Here is a 15,730-nt window from a genome sequence, read left to right on the forward strand (position 1 = left end):
GCTTTTGAATGCCAGACCTTTGGGATACGCATCCAGTGATGTTGCAGATCCAGATCCGATAACACCAAACTTGCTATTAATGACACGACGGGATTCTGCACTTCCAGGTGTTGCTGTAAAGCACATTGTTAGTATTAGCATATGCGCTTTAGCCTTTCTAGCTAGGCTTAAGATTTTAACACTACAGTAGGTGTGTTTATAAAATCTCCATGAATATAATATTTAATATGTTATTAAAAACCAAATTTTACTCTTTCAACAATGTGAATCAATGTAGGCATAGGCTTACTTTTTGTTCAATCTGAATCAAATGACAGGAATCTATTTAGATGTTATATAAAACAAATAATGAATGTTTTATATTCGTGCAATAGTACAAATAATGGCATTTCGTGAACGATGAAAGGTTTATATTTCAACTCGGCTTTGCCCGATTGTGAGTTCTCTTTAATTTTGTCAGATGTTTTACTAATACTAGGCCTATAGTATGTAATGAAACCAGCGAGCCGAACTCAGTGTATTCCGGAAATTTCGGTATTTTCAAGGCCTAGATATATCAATCTTAAAAGTAATGGAAATCGGGGGTCCACACAATCATAAACCACAAAAAAAATGAATGCATGTTGTAAAAATAACAAGGCAATATACAGTATTGCTTAGATATTTTCAATTTTTATTCCTCATAAAATAACGTAAATTATTTATAAATATATTAAAAATTATAATACAAACACTATTTTACATTATACATACTGTACATATTTTGAAGTATTAGGCCTATGCTGTACAAAACGTTATTAATAAAATATAAAGAAATATAACAGTCTCAATGGTTATCTTGTCTACGTCGATCCACGTTATGATCTGAGCGCATATTCTAGTTGTTGTAGTGGGTTTTTTTTTTCAAACTCTACCATTACTAATATTAAATCAAGGTGACAAAACATATATCAGTTATTCTACATTTCACTATCAGCTTTAAATGAATTATTGTTATTCCTGTACGATGTATATATTTGTAGACTTACAGTTAAGAAATTGAACGGAATAATTTTATAAACCATGATATTTCAAACGCGAATAGGCCTAATAATAATAAATAAACCACATAACATAAAACTCCTGTATGTTTTCTAAAATACTATTTTATTTTTTTTAGTAGTTAGCGCCTATACGATTGCAATTAGATAGATTACTAACTATTATAGAATTGTTCACATAGCATGTCATGGGTTATTTCAGGCATAAATACGTTATCTTTATAATTAATATTTATTAAGTCATCATTAACTTTGAAAATTACCATAATTATACAGCATTTTGTAACCTCTCTTGAGTGTGAGGTATATTGCCTCCCTACTTTCATTCGATAAGTACGGTATAATTTAATCATGCGAGCTTTTACGTCGCGTCAATTTGAAGGGTGAACTCTAGTTCTTCAAAATGTCATTGTTCAATATTCATAAGCAGTATAAAATAAGAAATGTGTTGTTTGATACACTACTAAGATAACACATGCAATATATTTACGGATTATCGGTAAGCGTGTCATGTCGGAAGGGAGGATTACTGCCATGTTTTTCAAGATTACAGGATTCATCTTGTGTGCAGAAAACCTGCTATACTGGTGATGTTTCTTCCGACCTAGGTTCATCTTGCCTCTCAACAGTCACATACCTTTTATTCCTCCTGTGGATAAGAAACAAAAAGTAGACATAATAAAAAGATGTGAAACTGGGGATGGTACACAATTAAAATCACGTATACATTTTAAATATATAGTCCCCATGAAAATAAATATATATAATATGCCATTTTAATGTCGCATAACGATGATTTATAGATATTCATTTAAACCAAAAATTGGATCACACCAACATTGTGGTGGTGCCACGTAAAGGGCTATCTCACCCCGCGAGTATTTTCTGTTGGGGAATATAATCATGTAACATATCTAATCTAAATTAAATTAAATGTATGTCTTACTGTACAACGCGTAAGTAACGGGCCAGGACCTCGTGCGATGTGTTTTGAAAATAGCTAGGTGGGCTTTTGTAAGTGATTTTTGAATCAAATTTTTCTTGAATAAACAAAATATAATAGATCCTTAAATCAAGCTCTTTCACTGTGTATAACCGATTAAAGTGGTCTCAAAATACGTCAAACCACCCCCCCCCCCCCCCCCCACCACCCCCTCCCCTTTTCTAAAAGGTCCGGCCCACGGCTATACGATAATATTATTTTGAACTTTATTATGTCACAGCATTAAAAAATAATTCCCAGTTGTACGTCTTAGAAAGCGATCTCAGTGGTTTTCCTTTTCGGTTCACACCATCCAAGTTCAAATGAAAGAATGAATGAATGTCACATATTTTTTTTTAAACAACGGTTTTAATTTGTAAAATGTGCCATAACAAAATATCGATTAAAACGGCCTCATTTCGGGAATATCGCTGATACAAAGTGCTGTAGTAAACGAACGTGTCGCATAATAAATATCTCACCTCCACCGTACGAGAATCAGGAGTATTATTACTGCCTGGAACACAATAATCCCTAAAATCATTCCTTCCAAAAGATTTTTGTCGGAAGATACCTGCAAAATATAAATCAACGTGTACAGTCTATGAATGATCCATATTAACATATATTAAAATGTACGTATCAATGCATCGTGTTAATTATAACATGAACTCTGAGAGTCAAAAGAGAGAAAGTTACTTAATTTAACAGTTAATAAATAAAATGTATTGTATGTGGAAAAGCTACAATTTTTAATCACCTATAGTAATAAAAATGTTGGAAACATAAAATATTAACATTACATTCGTAAAATTACGCCGTACTAATTCATACGAAGAACAGCCTTACCTCCGTATTCGTATTAGCGCTCCCGTTCTCGTCGTCTTCGGCTATTGTATTTGGACTCATAAGTTTGGCTCGTTCACCTTCAGGTATTGAGTTTATTATTTTATCGGCATCACTTTCCGCTATCATTGTGTTGTTTATGTAGATCACAAATACCACTTGAGTAAGATCGTCACTAGGAATACGAGATCAATATTAGTTATAAGTGATAAACTTTGTCACGACGAATTTTTGCATGATGTTAACGTGGAATATTGTTTATTTTTAGTCGCGTGGACGCGACTCTATAGTTCACTATGTCAGTCGGTCGGTCTGTCGGTCCGGTATGACTATGCGTTTTAGCACGCAACTTATGGCTGTTGGCCTTGTTTATTTATATATTCGTTAAAACCTGAAATAGGCCTACCATGAAAAAATAACTTATTTCACCATGGCCCTATTATAATTTATATTGACGTTAGAATATATGGCCCATTAACTGATAATATTTAATAATGCATAAATTGATGATGTCTGTATGTTAAAGTGTAATTCCCAGAGAGGCTTAACATAATTAATATTCACACTTCACATTACAGTAGTGTCTCGTGAGAGGTAATTACATTGAGTGTTTATTATACTCTCAATATGAAAGTAACCAAGTGTACTATTATTATAATTTTGTCGTGGAAACAAATGAATGGCATACGGTACTATCTAAAAACGATATTGTGCTTGTTAATTCCGATGTTTTGTATTTAAATACTTAATCCATTTTATTTGTGTACAATATGTTTATGGTATCAATACCATTGAAGGGTTTTAAAGAAAATGCATACTCACTGTTGATTCTGGTTTGCTGGGACAAATGTCTGAACGAATACATCTTCTGTTCCTGGAATGTGTTCTTTGATCAAGTTTGAAAACTTCGTTTCTAATTCTGTCAGATCTAACTTATTTGTATCTTTAACCGAGATCTCAATTCCACTTTCCATAGAATCTGAAGAACAAGAAAAAAAAATGATTTACATATGTTTACACGTACATGACATGGTCACGCAAGCCAAAACAGTATAAAACTACATTCACTTAATTTCACGGAAAGAAATACGGCGCTATTCAGTATTATTCGTGATTTTCCATTATTTTAACAAAACAGCGTAACACGAAAAAGGCGTGAATTTAGCTTTATTTAGTGAAATCACCGAACTCACCTAGTTCACATCGTTCTCCTACAAACGGATCTTGACATATGCACGTAAACGTACCAACGTCATCGACGCACGTCCCACCGTTCAAACATGGAGAACTTGAGCATTTCCTAATGTTATATTCGCAATACTGTCCTTCAAAGCCTTCATGACAAACGCACTTGTGACTGTTGATTTCATCTATGCATATACCAGCGTTCATACAGGGTGAACTATCACACTCATCAACGTCGATTTCACATAGTTCTCCTTCAAATCCAGCGATGCACTCACAATTAAATTGATCAATACTATGGGTACACATACCGTTATTCAAACAGGGGTTACTCGTACACTCATCAGCGTCGTGTTCGCAAAGCTTACCATATCTTCCTGAAGGACATTGACATTTAAACAAAGGTTGCAGGTTAATGCAATTTCCTCCATTTTGACATGGAGACGTGTCACATTCATCAATATCTTGATCACAGTCATCACCTATAATAATATACAATATACGGTAACAATCATACCTTTCAAAACAATATACCGGGGTAAAATTGTAGCAAATTACATAAATAAAAGTTGTAAAAAATATACCAATAACTTTTATAAGAACGCATTTCATGAACATGTGTTGTTATTGTTTGAAATACTATCTTTTTATAAGACAATAATTTTCCCATTTCTTGTGTCCCGATTTTAAACGTTTAAACGATACAGCAATTATAGCCTAATAGTAACCTGTACCATGGAGTAATATTCCATGCCTAGACTAATAGGCTAATAATATAGTTTCCATGACTTATATTTTTTTTTCATTTTGTTCTTAATTTCTTGAAAATTCCAACCCGAATTCTTATTTATTGATAAAGTGGAGCTTACCAATCCCGTTTTCCAACAACAACAACAGAGAACAGCGCGTTAAAAACCTCTTCCATGTACAATATATTATATATAATTTGTTATGATTACAATGTCTGAGCATAGTATTTACCCACTGAACTTTTACTGCTGGGTTAACAGACTAAAAATACGGTTGATTTAAAAGTAGGTTTTCAACTTAATTAGGTAGGCTTCCAGCACAGATTAACTATACTCAGAACAGATTTTAAAAACGACCAACATTCCAACATAATCTGAAAGTGGGCTTACTGAAGATTTACTAATCGGCTTAAAGTCTCGATTGAATTAGCTTTAAGTTAATTCATGAGAGGTTGCAGGATTTCAACTTCAGCGTATTTTAAAAGGCATGATACAAAAGAAGGCATGAATGAGAGTTATGTAATGAAAGAGCCTACACAATAAACCACAGAGAGACACACAGATAAGCCTAAAGCTCACTTGACTTATAGAAAGTCAGATTCAATACATGTCATTATGGATGCATATTATTCTTAAGTAATTTTCCTTCAGGTTTTTTTTTTCGAGGTAAGCATCTAAATTAATTTACTAAACGAGTGCGTTTCACAACAATGATAAATTTGTGTAGAGTGAGATTAATCTTCGTGTGACGAGACGATTTTTTTGGTTGATTTAGGAAAACCCAAGAATGACGATTAGTTTAAACAATACTTATGTTAAATTTTAAGTTCAATCACTTTTATGGATATTTTCACGGTTGAAAATAACGTAGCTCTCATGTAACTGTACCGTACTGTTTTAATAGCAGTAAAACATGAAATCAAACGATATTCGTACTTTATTAATACTTAGTAGGAACAAATATCTCCTTGAATAGAAAACCCTAATTAAGGAAAAGAGAATACTGTTTTACTATACAAATAATAAAATGTTTGAATGAATGGGGATCGGAATATGTTCATTGAAAGGCTCATTCAACGAGACGGAGCCGAGTTGAATTGAACAGTCAGACTTTTGACGAATTACATATTATCTCTTACTCAAAGAACAATTGACTCATTATTGTTTTATAATAGGCATGTTGGCCTGAAGTAAACTTGTATTCAATTAATCCGCCATTTACAGTACACCTTAAAAAATGTTGATTGTCAAAGGCTTACAACTGCCGTGCATTATCAAATATTCACGTCGTACACACATCTGAATCTATACATAAATTTACGTAAGTCGTAAGAACAAAATTCGGTAAATCTGGCGTTACTGTCTAATGGAGGATGTCAATGCTGAAAAATACCCGCACACAATAATACAGGGATGCATTTACCTCCTTCTACAAAAACTTTTTTAATAGCTTATAAACCGGTCAAACAGCTCGAATAACATGCATACAGCATCATAATGTTCAAATTTCATAACAAAATACTATTTTAATAGATTTAATATACGTTTATATGTACGCCTATTGAAACGCAAATTTCTTACTGTGAGTGTGGGTACTGGTATTATATATAAACACATTATTATTACTGACAATTGCTTCTCAACGTTTGTATTGATTAATAATAATAATTATTAATATTAATAATTTAATAATTTTACAATTCCCTGGTGTAATTAACTCACGCTGTGATACAGTAAATACATTAAATGAATGTGCAACGGAATTTGAGAAACCAATGGTTCTATTGTAATAAGTTAACCCGATATTGATGAACAATGTGCATGCATTAGTACTTGATCCGATACTAAAAATACGAAACATAAAAGAAGTCACAGGTAGAAATTAGCTTTAAAAAGTCTATGTAAATACGGACTGATTTAAGCCGATACATTTTACGGTTTTATACTTCGCAATAAGCTACATCATTGTGGTATACATCATTGTAGTAAGGAGCTACATCTTTGTAGAAGGATCTGCATCATCGTGTGGCATGAGCTACATGATTGTAGGTATGAGCTAGGTCTATACCATTTTAAAAGGATCTACACCGTCCATTGTATTTAAAAAAAATTTAAACGTGCAGGATAACATAATTTAGAAAATAAATAAGATGTTTAGTTTATAATAATACGATCCTGTTCACAGAACAGTACAATTGGTCGTTATCGAATTTCTGAATTTTCATATAAAAGATGTATAAACATTGACTAACCTGAGTATCCCGGAAAACATTCACATGTATATGTGTTTAATGCAGATGTACAATTTCCATATTTACAGTTTCCTAGTTTACATGGATCCAGACGAACTTCACATCGGTCTCCTGTAAACATTAAAGAGTGTACCATAAAGGATGTGCCAACGGAAATTCAATCACGTGAACATATGGCAAAATCGTTATTTCATTCAAAATTTCAGCTTCAATCATTGATCATTCTAGCATGAAGACTATGAAAGGCTTTTGAAAAAGATCAACAAAAATTAATCATACAATTCTTGTATCAAAAGAAGTATTTGAAGGCCCACCTTTTATCTAAAACAATTTTCCTAGGCTTTATAATTCTACAATTGGTCATTGTCGAGATTAAGGCTATTTATGGTAGCGGTCAAGTTTTGCCAGAGGGTTTTTCTACAAGTTCAAGAGGCCACACATAGGCTTTGTCTCAAATTGACAAGAATACTTCAATTGGTAATGTTTTATTGGTGTTTTTTAAAATAAATAAATTAAAAATCAAAATGGCCATGTCATGGACCCCAAATCATTATTATTATAAATATTATTATTAATATTAAATTACTGAATTTTACCTGTAAAACCACTTGCACAATGACATTTGACACGTTTCCCAGTCTCGATACATTTTCCTTTATTGAAGCAAGTATTTGAGTGACATTCTGTATCTCTCTGTGAACATCCAGGTCCAGTAAAACCAACTTCGCAATATAACCTAACTTTTATTGTAGTTCTGTAAAATTTAACAAAAATCACAATCTGTCATCAGAAATAAATTCTTGCAGCATCATTTGTAGAGACACAAATCAAGGGAACATGTTTTGTAAACATGAATCACTACTACAAGCGACCAAGACATTTTACAAGAAAATTGCGTTTTAATATACGAGTCTCGCCACTAATCAAAATAGCATCTAGAAAAGTACGTATTGTATGATTAACCCTCAACCCTACATAAAGTTATAAAGCGATTCTAGTACGATGTCTGGTCTATAAACAGGGGAATGTTTCATATCAGCGGCGGTAACGTCAAACGCCGGTAAATAAAGCAATCTATAACACAAGAATGCCACTGAGAAATGTTATGAGACAATATACGAACAATTTTCATGACATTATCTCATTTTTACAGGAAAAATGTTCTGACCCAATTTTCAATACAGCAAACTAGCTGGGGAGTTTGGCCCAGCTCATAAAAATACATCGCGAGAGAAAACCAGAGAGAACTCGATGGAATAAACATTGTACAGACAAAACACAATGAAATTATTAAATTTTATGATAATTGTCCAGTATAACAAGTGTTGCAATGACGGGGAATGTTTATAAAGGGCTACTGAGATGAAATGAATAAAGTTAGGAGTTAAGCCTATCCTTGTCAAGGCCAGTGCATATTTAGGTCGTGTTTATACAACACCCTAAATTTGAACACGGCTTTAATTTTTAGCGTGTTGTTCGGACCGAGGTCAACCCACCTTAACGTTTGCTGTTATACTAGAAATCACGATACCGTGTTATACCGGAAGTTTCATCAACACGCAGTGACTGCGTGTTGATGAAACTTCCGGTGAGTGCATGCTAGGATAAAAGGTCAAATCGTTGATCGCGCTTGAATTGGCTGAGTTGTCAACAATCATCGTCGCCTCCTCGCTGTCCGATGTATTCGCGCGGTTTTTACCATTTTCATTATATTGTATTCGTTCACGTTTGCATTGTTGTTTATTTTGTTCTCGGTTCATTTAAATTAATAACAGTTATTTTAAGGGTTTCATTGTTTCATCTATACACTATGGAAGAAGATGCCATTTTTGCGATGTTATTTTTTTTTATTCTGTTTGGAGTGGGAAACGATAGAGGCCTACTACCACTACGAGTTGGCCCCACTAGGCTAGGCGTAAGACGTGGTAGGAGGATGATTGCTGGCAGCGAAGCAGCAATAAATGGGCCCAATCTTGTTAGCAATGATTGATATTACGACCTGTTTTAACGAGAGGTCAAAATATACCCTGAGGACACTTCCAACACGGTAACGGCGACCGGGAATCCACCAAATTTTAGGATTCAGCCAAGTAGCCTTTTTTGCAATTAAAATCTCATTACACGGAATCTCTTTGTTGTTATACAACACACTTTTCGTAGGCGTGTAGAATATGCGTGTAATAGCGTGTTGTATAAACGCGCCCTTAGAATCATCGGTAGAGGTATCATAATATACCGAACAGGAAATGCCAAGAAGCTCATGGATATTAATGACCTCCATAGAAATTTCCTAACCACTGAAAAAAGGTTTTACCCGGAAACAAGACAAATTATCAAATTATCTTTTTTTTAATCAGGTTATATTTATTGCAAAATTTTTCTTTGAGAAGTTATTTTCCCTTAATCAACATTAGTTGACAAGGTGATACAATGTTAGAAATGTCATTATTGGCTCCAACCTTTAAGTGTTATTAATTTTATGAGACCTTGACTTATTAACGAAGTTTAAGGTCATTATACATATTAAACATCAGGTACAATCGTTATAAATCAACGCACACCAATAATATGTACATTTTGTAAGTGCCATGCGAATTGCGTTGATCCATGAGCATATTAATGTATAACCCTTAGGAGATGACAACAGTTGAGGTGATTGAAGCTGTAAGAAAATACTACCTGCTAATTCGGGTATAAATGCCTTTCTTTCTTTTAGTTTCTACATGAGTTGTTCTTTTATGTGATTTGGCGCATACTTAGCTGTACGGCTTTAAGAATAAAATAAGATCGCATAGTCGAGAGGCTCGAATTCGGGGCAAATATTTGAACAACGCAAAGGAAGTGAAAACGAGTTGAGATAGCAAGCAGTCTGCGTGAGACGAAAATGTACATACATCGTCAATTAATTTGCATTTACCTGGTTTTTCCGTTACTGTTTTGCAACACACGTACTTGTGGCTCCTCTGAATCACTTCCAAACGTTTGAATATCACTTATGTTGGTACTGTTACGATATAAAAGATCGTCTTCTCTCTTGTCCCAATCATGAACTTCTATTGTGATTATCTTATCGGAATCTTTACTCTGTGAAAAAACAATGACGCTTTTTTTATTCTGTAAGTACACTCGAGGTAATAATATTCAGAATTACAATTAATACAGTTTTTCTGATACAAAAAAAAATCAAAACCCGGGTTAGCGAATCTGTAATATAAAGCTTTTGCAACCATATACCAACAATGTTTTAATAATTTTAAACAAATATGTATATATCTGGAAAAATGTGTAAACATAGTACGCTGAAATACAACTAGTTATTACCCGGTTAACAACATTCCATGTCACCAAAAACCAATACAATTTATATCTTTAAACACTATAGTATTACTTAAATTCATGATGTTGGGTGAAACACAAGGGTGTTATTACGGTATCAACGGATGCAGTGCCTATATTGTTTCTTTTTCCTATAAAAATAACTCGGAGGTACTTTTTAATGGCTGATGCAGTGTTTTGATAAGGTTTGGAAATAGTATAGGTTATACTTACCGGCCATTCTGGGACATGTATTTCAAATGGATTTGGTATTGACGGCAATGACGAGTTGTGATTTGGCAGTTCAGACGGAAAGGCGAAGTTATCATTATTGCGATACACAATATCAGTTTTAACACAATTGTCTGCAATATCACTGAAAAAATATAAAATTTCGTATATTATATATTTATCATTATAGAAGAACATTAAAGTAAAAAAGTATGCGGAAGTATGATTTCATGATTTAATACATAGAATCTTGTAGATGAACATTACATGTTCACAATTCAAATTGAGCACACATACGGATAAAGGCTGTAAGGCTGGCGTATCGTACGCATTTGTGTAAATGATATAGACATGGGTGTTGCTAATATTACCACCACATCCTTGACGTTGTGTCAATGTTTCTCGAGCTCACCTCCTTAGTACACATAGTTTAAAGTAGTTGTCACACATGCCGTTATCACATCTGATACCACTATGATCCAGTCGGCCATCGCTTGTAAAAGACACCAATTCGATTTCCGCTATCAGTGAACAACGGCCAATAATCTAGTACGATCAAATATTAATGAAATAAGTAAGTAATAAGTAATGATTAAATAATTAGAGCAATCTTTAAAAAATATAAAATAATGATAACAAATTTTGAACATAATACACTATTAGGCCTACATGGTTATAATTAATTTGCTATTGACTACAAGGAATTGCATAATTAATATTTTTAGTAGAGCAATGACCATCATAAACAAGGAATTTTACATTCTCAGAATATTAAGGCTGGTAGGCCTACACACAATTCAGAAGTAAATTACATACTTAAATAAAAATTGAAGAACTGAATCATTCATACACTAGTAATGTCATTCATATAAAAGTATTACACACTGTTGTAAATTTTGAATTCCGACCAAATGTTGAACAAATGACCTTGAACTGCCCTTTTTAGACTTGTACCAACCATAAGTACGAAACACTGATATACTTTAATAATGGACCATGATTTTTAATTCGTTTTATCGGTGCTTACTTGCAATAGAAAAAAAAAATCATTATGTCTGCGATATTATGAACAATACGTTTTTAGATTTGTATCTTTCTCTAGATAAACATTTTGACAATGTTTCTTTTGTCAGGAAAGTAAGAAACTAATAACCTATATGAATATGCTTAATAATTATTGACCAATAGGTTTGGCTTGTTCTTCGTAACTTTTACATTAATTCTATTGTATTACTGTTATTTCTTTAGTTTACAGTGTTTGTACACAGGAAGCTAATAGATTACATTACGGCGGAAATAATAATAATAATAATAAGTGTAAAGGAAGCTTAGATTTTACTAGGATGGGTAAAAGAATACTCTTCCCTTGAAAAACAAATTTGACTCGATTAATTGTTTGTCAAATGGATGTTTCTATAAATACACTAGGCCTACTTAATATAATACCAGTATGTAAGTTGGAGTGTGGAACAGACTGACACTGGAATAATGCAATGGAGTTGATTACATCCTGAATTGAATGTTTCATTGTAGCGTACTTGTTACGTGTACGATGAGTGAGTACCGTACTTTTTCTGGTTACGGAAAATCCTTCTTTTTAAAATCCTATTAACCTTGTAAAATTTTAATTCAATTGTTATCTTATTTTGTAAATGATATATATGAAAACTGTATATTTATAAAATGATTTAAATATTGTTTGCATCCGACCACGCTCATTCTAACTAAAACGGTAATAAAATACGGATAGTGTGTGTACATAAAATACTGTTGATATAACAGTATAAGAAGTATACAACAGATACTAAACATGTATTGGTTAAAAATTATAACTTACATCAAGTTTAAAAAGTCTGATGCAATTTGTAGAAATAATACGAAAACGGATAAATGCAGTTTTAAGCTGAAACCGGAAGAAACCATATCGGAACAAAACTATGCAATTTCCTTTCATCACTTCAATTAAAATAATACTGTATGTACCATTTACGTACTGGCACTAAGACTGCAGACTGGGTCAAATCATGGAGGTATAAAAATAGAAGGAGAGAGCTCGAATGTATGTAATCTGCTTAATCCAATTAACAGGATGTGCGATATGATATTTTCAAAGCCGAAGCCCTGTACCTCCATGGTCAAATAATATACCACACTGTGCTATTAAATATTATCATTATTTGTATACATATCGTTTTTCATATAAAGTTAGAAAAATAATAATGTTATTAGGTCGCCTGCAACCTACCATCCATTGACATTGAACCTAATGACAGTAGGACTACCATGCATTCGGTAATAGGTCTACTCTATTATGGAGGAATTCCTCTCCGTATAGTTTCTTTCGCTATGGTATACAAAGCTTGTCAGTGACAGCGAAAAGGAATAACTACCATTGAAGGCTTGTATGACACATTGTAGAAATCGGTACAGTAATTACAATTGTCACTTATAGTGTCTCACTAAACGACCCAACTATGAGTTTTTGAGTGAAAGTTCCCACAAATTATACATTCAAATTTTAATTTTTTTATTTTTATTTTATTCAGTTGTCAACCAACAGCGATGAAACCGCCACTAACAGGTTGAATCCTTCCTTGCGTTAGTGCGCTCCCTCCCCTTTACATTAATTAACCGAAATGCATATCATAAATGTGAATACTGTAAATAACCCATCAGTCAATACGTCAGACTTGTACCTACTCCTGTCAATAACAAAATATAACGTGTAAAGGGCAACAAATCAAGTGTCATGGGATTTACATCGTGTACACGTTATTCGGGTTAAAAACAAGCTCTGTGATTGGAAAAATTCCTATATAGACCTATTATTGTTTCTCTTTACTCCTTGTTATTAATTATACTTATGACAATGCAATTTATATTAAAAGACATAATAATTTGAATGTAACTAAAAACAGTGGATGCCGCAATCACATTTTTCTCTACTTTACATGTATAATCTAAGGTTGGTAGGCCTACAAAATCTTACAAAATTACGTTCATTGAAAACACTCAATTCATCTTGCAGGAATTAAAATATTTGCTTTTGTATGAAATAATTGTCAATTCAAAGTGGTACTGTAACACGATTGTCACAGAGGAATTGATTTATACAGTATAAGTCATTATATTATTGAGCTTTCAGTGTAGGCATACATGTGCATATAGTGTGTCAGTGACACAAGCAAGATAATACGAGACGGTTCATTAATGACAGAATGAATTGCATAGGAGTATTTATTTAAGTGGTAGGTGGGGTTCCTCAAGATTGTGCTTTATTACGAAATTGTATCATAAAGATGGAATATACGTTAAGCATAATGCGAAATATTATGGAGAATGGTGCAATCGACCAGTCAATGACGAGCCTCTCAGAGGCAGACCTATAATTATAAATCATATGTTGCTCTACAGAAGTATGTATATAATATGTAGACTCTAGTGCCTAGCCTCTCCTAGTGAACATTCATATAATAATGAAGATAACAACGAAGCACGTTGTATACATTGATACAACCTAAGGTACTTACCACGCTTAACGAGTTTATTATACAAGCAACGAGGTAAATTTTGAAAATCATTATAATCCCAAGAGAAATATTGTTACGCTAGAAAAATGAGTATTGCAGTGCTGTACAGTGATGATGGGCGTTCGGTTCGGTAGTGTCTTCGCTGTATCTGCCAATATAGTATACTATACTGAGACTCATATAGAGCGCTCTCTATACTACAGACGCAATTACATTGGATGGAGCGTCCATGTGATTGGAGAAGCATGATACAATACGTCCTTTGATAAGATAAGTACCTGTATTTTCCTCCCAATGAATGGGATTACTACATTAATATAGGGCGTATTACACACAATAGGTGACACTTTAGTTTCGTTGGCACGTGACCATGGATACAAATGTAAATGAAAAATTGTAGTAGTGTAGGCCTAGCTACATACCCCTTGTTATGTTTCTTTTTCGTTATCTTACTTTCATAGGTTTCTTTTGATTTATCCTTTTGATCGTATAGACTTACTGTATAGAAGCATAGAAAGACACCAATAATATATAAAATCGACTGTGTGTGGCCTACAGAAAAGTCATGGCAATATGTAAATAATCGGTTAAACAGAGAAAATACAAAAATAGCCTTGAGAGCGATGGAACAAAATAATTGCGAATGTGTGAAAGGGCAATTTTTTAAACGAATGATTAGACACCTTTATGTTAGGTCCATTTTGAAAATGTAGAAGAAGCACGAGAGTGTGCTAATGCACTCGATGATGATGTTGATTATGATGTTGATGATTGATCGCACACATTGTGTAACTGATGAAAGTTCAATGATTTTATGGAGATAACCTGTCACTAGCACTATAATATAATACTATCATCAAAATAGTCCCTTTTCGTTGCATCATTTATTAGGTATTAAATTAAATACGGTGGAGAAAATAGTACATTACGGTACATTAGTCTAATATTTTGTCCTATATTTTATATAATGTACATAAAGGCAGGCTTAACCCAAGACAAATTGACAAATTGTAAGTACGGATGATGTGCCCTCTGCGCTTCAAATTCAAAATGTATTAAGGTATGGTTAAGCAACAACATTTACCCAAAAAAAAGAACAAAGATATAAAGTAGAGAGGCCAAATACACAAAAGTCCTTTATAAAAAGTTTGGGGGGCATTTCTTGTTAATAGCAGGCAACCATGTTGAATTTATCCTTTGTGGGGTGACAAAAACGATAGGAGTGGATGCCATCTTCAGTTTTGGGTTTTAAGGTCAGTTTATGTGGTCAAGAGGTCAAACAAGGTCAAAATATAGGATTTTTTTTTATTCACGGAAAATCATCTACATCATCAGATCTATCCAAAGAAGTATATTTGAAGATCAACTGATGCTTCATATTATAGTAATTATGAGATAAACATTGTATTTTACACATAAAAACATAGGAAATTAAATACAAAAGTGTCATTTTCTCAAAATGTTGTTTTCACATATTTCTGTAAAGTACATACAGTTTTTTAATAGGCTTTTTCCAGTCTGTTGTAAATTTTTCTTTTTTATGTTGTCCACCAGTCATCGTTTTGATTTTTGTCGGAAAAAGTAGGTCATGTGTTATATG

At 33.2% G+C, this 15,730-nt stretch overlaps 1 protein-coding gene across 1 annotated transcript; it reads right to left on the reverse strand.

Moving 5' to 3' along the window:
* Positions 1–890: 890 nt before the first annotated feature.
* LOC140040702 (uncharacterized) lies at positions 891–14,270 on the reverse strand. The gene is made up of 11 exons (XM_072086830.1): positions 14,131–14,270; positions 11,013–11,146; positions 10,604–10,745; positions 9,972–10,138; positions 7,651–7,808; positions 7,055–7,165; positions 4,062–4,535; positions 3,691–3,847; positions 2,872–3,043; positions 2,505–2,596; positions 891–1,689 (listed from the first exon to the last, which is right to left on the reverse strand). The coding sequence occupies exons 1-11, from the start codon at positions 14,179–14,181 to the stop codon at positions 1,620–1,622; spliced, it is 1,728 nt and encodes a 575-aa protein (XP_071942931.1). The 5' UTR covers positions 14,182–14,270; the 3' UTR covers positions 891–1,619.
* Between the last annotated feature and the right edge of the window lie 1,460 nt (positions 14,271–15,730).

This window comes from Antedon mediterranea, chromosome 2 (genome assembly GCF_964355755.1).
Source record: "Antedon mediterranea chromosome 2, ecAntMedi1.1, whole genome shotgun sequence".
Classification (NCBI taxonomy): Eukaryota; Metazoa; Echinodermata; class Crinoidea; order Comatulida; family Antedonidae; genus Antedon; species Antedon mediterranea.